Genomic DNA, 8,600 nt, shown 5'->3' on the forward strand with positions numbered 1-8,600 from the left:
TAACCCCTGAACATGTCATGTAGTCCAGTGCGACCACTTCCTTGAACCAGGTCCTTTGCCAGGCTTCTGCCTCAATGCGTGTCTGTTTTTGCAAGGATGTAATCTTTAAGACCTCATCCTTGAGGGGTGCCCCCAGGAAAAAAGCCAACGGGCTCAGGTTCCTTGATGGTCAGGGGGAGGAGGTAGATCTCCTCCAGGGACTCCATCTTCCCTTCCGTGACCAGGCGGCCCAGCTTGATGACGGGACCCACTCATTGTCCTCGGCTTTGCCTCGACCTCTGAGACCTCGGCCCAGTCTTTGGAAACCAACATGAGACTGGGAGATCCTGGAAGTCCCTCGATGTCACCCACCCGGGCCATCGACATCACTGTGCTGTCCTGGGAAGTGATGTAACTTGGGAGAACATTGTAACTGAAGACAGAGAGTGGACCAAGAGGCATAGGGGACACTTTGGGAAGTCTGGTTGGGCTGGCCCGGTCGGAACTGCAAAGCATGCAAAGGTTATTGGTTATCATCCCTTTCTCTCCCTGGCGCCTGGGCTAACCTGTGTCCTAATCTGTCACCCAGGCTGGTCTCACTCAGGAGGCTGTTAATGAATGGCTAGCAGCTGGCCCCTTCCAGGGTGTGGTGATCTAAGAGCTGACCCCTTCATATCACGGCAGTTGTAGGGAGAGGCCGTCTTGCGCTCAGAGGCTGGGGATGGACGGTCCCCTTTCCTTTCTTTGTGACTATCTGGTCACTCGGGGAAAGGGGGTCCTTCACGTCCGATGGGAGCTTAGCCAGGTGTCTTCCCAGGACCACCTGGGGCGCGTGTGTTGCGGTTGGGGAGGGAGGTTTTGGTTGTTGGATACTGACACTCGCACAGGCACAGGTCCGAAGGAGCCCTGAGCAGCCACCATAGAGCTGCTGTTGACTTGCTCTGAGCTACGTGGCACAGATGCGGGTTTCCGGGTAATTCTCGAAGCTGGCAGCCTGCTGATGGTCTGAATCTTTTAGGTTTCTCCATAGCATTTTCTGCTTGAAGCTTTTTCCCAGTAGTGTTGCTAAATCACAGGTAATCACTTCGGAGACTCAATGCGTGCATGCTGGCATGTCCTCTGGTCTAGAATGTGTAAAAGACCTACGTGGGCCAGGAGCTGAGCCTTGCACTTTCTTATCAAGGTTTTCTGTGAGGAGCAGACCAGCATCTCACAAGTTCTTTGGTGGCTGGTGTGATGATGAGTTTGACTTAGCCCAGAGGGATGGACATAGGACTGGAGGCACCAGTTGTCACCGATTCTTTTGGGTCCGGCTAACGTGCACTGAGGTCGGCTGTGTCGGATGCTGTGCTCCATGGCCCTGCGGAGTCAATATTATTATCCCAGTTGCAGATACGGAAACTGAGGCCCGGGAAGGTTATGTGCTATGCTCGAGAAAATAGGGCCAGTGAGTGGTGGAGGCCGGCTCAGACTCTGGGTCTCCTGACCGCTAATCTGTGTTCTTTGCCCTGTACCACCCCGGCTGTCTCCACTCCTGACCCCTGTCCTGACCCCTGTCTGTTAAACAGGCCCTTCCCTAGATCAGAAGCTCTCTTATCTCTTATCTCGGTCTGTAGTTGGAATTCCTATGGCCCCAAGAGCAGTGATTTTCAAATTCTTCCCAGAGCTTCAGGCTCTGGGAAGGGGCCCGAGGGTGGGGGGGGGAGGGTATTGGGCCCTCACCTCTGTAGCTTTGAATTGATTTGGTTTTATATTGTGTTTAAGATTTCTTTGTGTGGGGGGGAGAGTGTCGAGGCTAAGCCAAAGAACGTGGCTACAGGGTCGAGTGGGCGTGGCTGGAGGGTGGGCATGGCTGTCAGACTCCATCATTGGAGCCTCCATCTAGGGAACCCGGGCCTTGCCTAGCTCTCCTGCGCCCCCTGCTGAGCCAGGGGGCCTGGAGCAGGCGGGACCAGCCTCCCAAGGCTGCGTCTGTGGCACCCGCTAGAGGTCGCCTTGGAGTTGCCCTGAAAAGGGAGGTTCCTTTGTTGCCCCGACATCAGGAGTCTGTCTTGGGGCTGGGATTGAGGTGGGGAGTCCTTTATGTCTCTCCCCAAGGCTCCTCTCTAGCAATAGACTTCAGATAGTGTTTTTTCCGAAATTGCCCCAACGTTTGCACATTGGACATCTGACCTTTTCCAGGAACCTGCTGACCTTTTCAGGACCCTACTGAGGCATTGGTCCTCGGCTGGCCGATGTCACCCTTCTAGCCCCCACCCCCTACATCAGGGGTCCTCAAACTACGGCCCGCGGGCCACATGCAAATACAAATATTGTATTTGTTCCCGTTTCGTTTTTTTACTTCAAAATAAGATATGTGCAGTGTGCATAGGAATTTGTTCACAGTTTTTTTTTAAACTATAGTCCGGCCCTCCAACGGTCTGAGGGACAGTGAACTGGCCCCCTGTTTAAAAAGTTTGGGGACCCCTGCCCTACATGATCTCCTGGTGCAAGGACGCCAGGTCTTAGCTCACTACCTTTCTGCCCCGATGACTCCAGTTAAAAAAAAACACAAAAAACCCCACAAAAAACAAGAACGGGTTTTCTTTCAAATTCTTCCCCTGCGGATGAGGGAGATACAGTCTCTGTGAAAGAAAGCTGAGTCAGGGCCTGGGGGTGCAGGAGATGGTATCCCCTGGCCCCGCCCACTTCCCTTTAGCCCCAGGCAGGGGCACTTGGCCAGCTGCCCCTTTTCCTGACTTCTGCGAGCCCAGGGTCCTAGAGTTGTGTGAACCCGCTCGTCAGGCTTGGCCTGTGACCTCTCCTCTCCCCGCTCCACATGCCAAAGTGCATCTGGGTTAGAGATGAAGGGGCCATTGTTCCGCAGGCAGCAGGACAAAGAAGACTTGTGAGAATAAGCACAGAATCCTCTCTCCTCCCGCTGGGCATTTTATTTTCCCCACGAGAGAAAAATAGATTTTCTCTGAGGGCCGGGCCATGTGGGCCTGGGTATCACCAGCTGGCGATCCCATAAGGCACCGCGAGGCCGCCTCCTTCCCCAGAGCCTCCACCGCGGTTGGGGTGGGGCCCGCGTGGCTCTCCTTCTTCCACATGGTGATGAAAAGTGGGATCCAAACGCTGCACCTCATCCATAACCACTTTCCGTTGCTTCTCCAGGAGCGCTGGGTTTGGTACAGCCATCTTTGCCATTTTATTTTCTAAAATAACTATGTTTCTGTCATTTTCTTTGCACCTGGTTGCAGGTGCCTCCCAGCTGCTCAGCTGGCTTGTAACCTTGCTCAGGGATGGTGTCTGGCAGCCCAGCTGTTTCTGATGGAGGAGAGATGCTTGCCTCTCGCTCTCCCCTGATTTCTCGGGTGGTCCTGCTCTCTATTGACTGGTCAGCGCCAGGGTGGGGGGTGGTTAGTTAGCCATCACAGCTGGTCCTGGCATCGCCCGCCCACCTGGTTTTGCTGCTTTTCTGAGCCAGGAGCTGAAATACACCTGAAGCCTCGATGTTATCTCCAGGGAGGTGACTGACTATAAATGGCTGCAAGTTGCTCAGCCAGTTTGCTCAGCGGGCTGTCTCAGTTTCCCTCTCCACCTGCTCTGGCTTACTGGCCTTTCTCATTCCCATCACTGATATTCGATGACCTTTGGCCAATTTGATGCTGTCACTAGTCATTTATACCCCCTGGGGCTAGTCACATGGTCTGCCTTCCAAGACCAGGTGCATCTTAAACCCCTAAGAGTAACTCCAGGAGAGGGGACCATCCCCTCCCCGTAGTTGTCAGCACGGGTACTTCACCCCCTTCCCCGATGACGAGTCCTGGTCTCTAACCCTGCACCGCCGCCCCTCCCTCTCTTCTCCCGCACTCTCTGCTCAAGCAGCCAGTGCCCCTGCCGTCGTCTGGCCCTGTGGTCCTCCCTTTCCTGGCTGTGCCCCACACTGATCCCCGAGTGACCGTCCTCCTTCCCCTGGGCTCCCTGCTGCCCAAGGGCTTCCATGCTCCACGGTGCCCGTTGGCCGCACACACGAGCTGCTCCTACATTTATGGTTCAGAGCGTGCAGGCAGACACACCTGCCTCTCAGCTCTGGTCCTGGCCCTTCCTGGTGTGTAAGCCCCTACTATTCAGCGAACTGGTGTCTGCAGAAGGCTTAGCATAGCTTGGTGTATGGTAAATGTTCCCTGGTTGCCATTGTTCATAATACAAATACTAATACTAATGACACACACTCTCTCTCATGACCAGACGGTAGGGTACGACCCCATCATCTCACCAGAGGTCTCGGCCTCCTTTGGCGTTCAGCAGCTGCCCCTGGAGGAGATCTGGCCCCTCTGTGACTTCATCACTGTGCACACCCCTCTCCTGCCTTCCACGACAGGTGGGTGTGTCCCTACCTGGTGGTGGCCACAGAAGCCACAGACCAGATAAGGGTGGGCCCTGTCTAGGGCTTCCATAGACCCTGCGTGTGTGTGTGTGTGTGTGTGTGTGTGTGTGTGATCAGCTCTGCCAGCACCAGCATGGGATGCTTTGTGAGCTGCCCTGCATTAGAGGGGAGGGGTGAGCCCGCAGGGAGTTGTGGGGCACAGGGGTGAGCTGGGGCAACATGTATAACCAGTGCCCCTGGATAGTGCCTGGGCCACTGCAGGCTTTTCTGGTTCCGGACCCACTGGAAGGAGGCATATCTCAGGGACTTCTAGGAGGTTTCTAAACTGAGTCTGGCCCAGCGCATCAGAGGGGAGAGGGGAGACCTGAGAGTATTGTCCTGCAGGAAGTAGGCCAACACTCCTACTGGAGTGATTGGGGAGGCGGGGGAGTGTGCCCTGCTGGCATGGCCAAGGGTGATCCCGAGTGGGGGTGATAAAAGGATTAAGAAAAGACAGACATGAGAATGAAAGCTGGGTCTCGGTGGGACACTGCTTCTCTGATGGAGAGAGACAGCGACCACGCCCACAAGCCGTGTCTTTATTTTATAGCAGATGCCACGAGGCAAAGTAAGGGCGTGATCACGTTGTTTACAGCATTCTCATTAGTTTCAATCCCACTCCACTACATGCACCTGAACTCTATCACTCAGGCACGTGGGGCCACGTGTTCGGACCACAGGCTCAAGGTCACGACTATAGCTGTTGGCTATAATTGTGCTGGGAGGGCTCTGCCATCCAAGCTGGGACTTGCACGTGGCCATGAGAGGACTGTGCCCTCTCAGTAGTCCGAGGCTTGAACCTGTCAAACACTCTGGCCGCGCCCCACAGGGGAGCTGGGTGGGGAGGGGGTCCGAGCTGCAGCCAAGCCGGGCAGTGGGATCCTGGCACCATCGTGGACCGCCTCCCTCCCTCCCTCCAGGCCTGCTGAACGACAGCACCTTCGCCCTGTGCAAGAAGGGCGTGCGCGTGGTGAACTGCGCCCGCGGAGGGATCGTGGACGAGGGCGCCCTGCTCCGGGCCCTGCAGTCGGGGCAGTGCGCGGGCGCAGCGCTGGACGTGTTCACAGAGGTGAGTGCCCGCGTGGGCGGGAGGGGAGGCGCGGGGCGGGGCTGGGGGTGGGTGGGGCAGGAGGCCCTCAGGTCATGTCTCTGTCCCCGGTAAAGGGGAGAAATAGTCCCGTTAGGTCGGACGTTCCTGGTCTGGGCCGCGTTACAGCTGCAGAGAAGGCAGCAGCAGCACATGGTTCTGCGGCCCGGCCTGGGGCAGGGAGAGAGGTTTCATGCATTGATGCGGGTCTGATGAAGCGAACCCCGCCAAGTCCGCCCAGTGCCCTTGGCTCTCCCTGCCCTTCCTCTCTCCCGGGAGGGAGGGAAGCCCGAGGACAGAGGTTAGAAGCTCCCCGGTCCCCGGGGTGGGCTGCTCTCCTAGGTCTCCCTCCCCGACCCCCTGACCCCCACCCTGCCCGCGCCAGACCCAGCGATGAAGGGTGCATTTCCCCTTGAATCCCGTCGCCGCCTAAACACCAGGAGTCCAGGGGAGAGCGCGTGGACCTTGGCGAAGGCAGGGAGTGGGTGCTGGGCATGTATGAACTGTGTGGCCTTGGCGAGTCCCCGCCCTCTCTGAGCCCCCATAGCACTCGCTGTCCAGTCCCTGCCCAGGGTGCACGGTGCACTGGGCCTGTTTCTGGTGACCTTTCTGGACTAGATGGTAAGGTCCCTGAGGGCGGGTGTGCCTGGCCCTTCCCTGGGTTGCCGTCCCCTGGCCCTCGGCCTCCTCGGAGCACTGACTGCCACAGCCTGGGCCCCGGGTGATGTGGGAGCCCACAGAGCCCTGGGGACAGTGCCCAGCAGAGAAGAGCCTACGCCCCGTTCCCAAGGGCACTGCTCGGCGAGCAGAAGGGGTGGAGGGACCCTGGAGTGTGGGGCGGAGGCGCCCAGGCGGCCACCCTCGGTGTCTGCAAACAGCATGACAGTGAGCGCAGGGGGCGGGGCGTTCAGGGAAAAGCAGCAACCACAGGAGGTACCACGGCCGAGAGCCTCTTGCATTACGGGTGTGTAATCACCACGATGGTATGAGGTAGGCAGTGCTCACCCACTTCTCAGGGAGGGAAACTGAGGCTCGGGAAGATGGAGACTTGCCCAGAGGCACATTTGAATGTGGTCCACAGCTCTGTCCACCGCTTTGCTGCGGTGGGACATCCATGAGGAAGCCGGTCACTGAGTCCAGTGACCACGCTGACGAAATAAGAGTAGGAGGTGCCTTCCCTCCTGCCAACTTCCCGGTCCCCCTCTGGGCAGGAGCCGCCGCGGGACCGCGCCTTGGTGGACCACGAGAACGTCATCAGCTGCCCCCACCTGGGCGCCAGCACCAAGGAGGCCCAGAGCCGCTGCGGGGAGGAGATCGCTGTCCAGTTCGTGGACATGGTGAAGGGGAGAGCCCTTGCGGGGGTCGTAAGTATCCCCGGTGGGGTGGGGCCCGGAGGTTAGAGGGAGGAGCAGGGGTCTTGGCGATGGGAATGGGGACAGCGGGGACAGCGTGGTGTGGTGGCCAGATTCTGCTCTGGGAGCCAAGATAAGATTCCGGGGGTTGGGGTGGGGGTGGGGACGGTGGCAGGAGCTGGCCTGCCCCTCGCCTGGATGCCCAGGCCTGGCAGCAGGGAGCCCAGCTCCGCCCTGACGTGTAGCCTTGTGCGGAGATTGAGGTTCTCCCCAGGGCCCAGCATCTGGGAAAGGCTCCTTTGTTCTCCGAAGGCCTGCGAATGCAGGGGTGAGGCTGGGCTGAGGGCTGGACTCCCGTGGGGCGGGGCGATGGAGAAAGCCCCTGAGGTTGAGGGTCCCTCTTAGTTGCACACGTCCTCGGCCTGCCTCAGGCTCCCAGCCACCCAGCTGTTCGACTCTGCTCCCACCGCTTCCTAACCTCAGCCCCTCCCTGTCTCCCTGCAGGTGAATGCCCAGGCCCTTACCAGCGCCTTCTCTCCGCACACCAAACCTTGGCTCGGTCTGGCTGAAGCTCTGGGGACTCTGATGCGAGCCTGGGCGGGGTCCCCCAAAGGGACCATCCAGGTGGTAACGCAGGGTGAGCGGGGGACCCTGCAGAGGGAAGGGAAGAGGGGTGTGGACCCTGCACCCCACTAGGGGTGTCTGCTGCTGGTCAGACAGGGACTCGGAGGTGACCCTGGTCTTGGGACTCCATGTCCCACTTTCTGAGTATCAGCTCACTTGCTACTGAGTGGAGACAGAAGAGGAGGGACAAAAAGTCATTGGGAAATATGCTTAATCTTCACAAATCACATGATTTTAAAGATGTGCGTGTTTGTGTGGTAGTTTAAAGGTGTGCGTGTTTGGGGTGCAAGAGAAACCTCCACTCAGACAGAGTTTCCCATGAGAGGCGGTGGGATTGGCGGCGGGAGTCCTGGTTAAGTGACATGGAGTTTGATTCTGGTTTCGACCCTGTCACTTTCCTGCTGGGTGGCATTCCGGTCTCCGAGCCGTGTTCTTCATGTGTGACGTGTGAGTCAGGATGGGTGTGCCAGACGGGGTGTGGGGACTTTCTGTGCTCTGACAGCCTAAGATGGGCCCTGGGACTAGCTGGTGGCCTTGGGGGCATTTGCTCAGCCGTGACGTGGGAACAGAACAGCGCCCTCTGTCGGCCCCTCGGTGACTGTGCAGGTCCAGCCGGCTGCAGAGGTGCTGGAGAGACCGGAGGCTCTAGCATGGCAGAGACGTCCCTCCCCATTGACTGTTGACTCTTGGGGAGAGGTTGGGGGTGGGGCAGGTAGACCCTGAGCGTTGTCCGTCCTGGGCCAGGCCCGAGCCAGGGGATCCCCCCTGGCTTGGGTGCCCAGGCCACAAGGCAGGGGGAGCTGGGCCACAATTCCTTCAATTACCCCTTTCTTCTACTTGCTGAGGCCAGCAAGGGGAGTGAGTGCCAGAATGACAGGCAGGCCAGGGCGGCCGGGCCATGGAAAGGTGTGGGGGGCACTGGATTTGGGCTGAGTTTTGGAGATGAGTTCTTCCGACTGGATGAGCGTGCCCTCGGGTCCAGACCTGGACAGGGCCAGGCTGGGCCAGCCTCTGGGGCAGGTCTGCTGACCACCGTGTGTCGGCTCCCCGGGGGAAAGCAGGACTGCCCAGGCAGGCTGGAATCGGGGTCCCCAGGGTGTGAGGAGCTGTGACCAAGGTGGGTGCTGGGGTCTCCTGCCCCCCCTGT

General features: G+C 58.6%; 1 protein-coding gene across 1 annotated transcript in view; it reads left to right on the forward strand.

Annotated features, from left to right (window-relative positions):
• Positions 1–8,600, forward strand: part of PHGDH (phosphoglycerate dehydrogenase) — a 26,382-nt gene that overhangs the window by 15,645 nt on the left and 2,137 nt on the right. The window contains exons 6-9 of the mRNA XM_006097469.3: positions 4,213–4,345; positions 5,311–5,459; positions 6,689–6,841; positions 7,334–7,496. Coding sequence (XP_006097531.1) covers positions 4,213–4,345; positions 5,311–5,459; positions 6,689–6,841; positions 7,334–7,496 — 598 coding nt within the window. The remainder of the gene's footprint in view (positions 1–4,212; positions 4,346–5,310; positions 5,460–6,688; positions 6,842–7,333; positions 7,497–8,600) is intronic.

Source organism: Myotis lucifugus, unplaced genomic scaffold, assembly GCF_000147115.1.
Source record: "Myotis lucifugus unplaced genomic scaffold, Myoluc2.0 scaffold_203, whole genome shotgun sequence".
NCBI lineage: Eukaryota > Metazoa > Chordata > Mammalia > Chiroptera > Vespertilionidae > Myotis > Myotis lucifugus.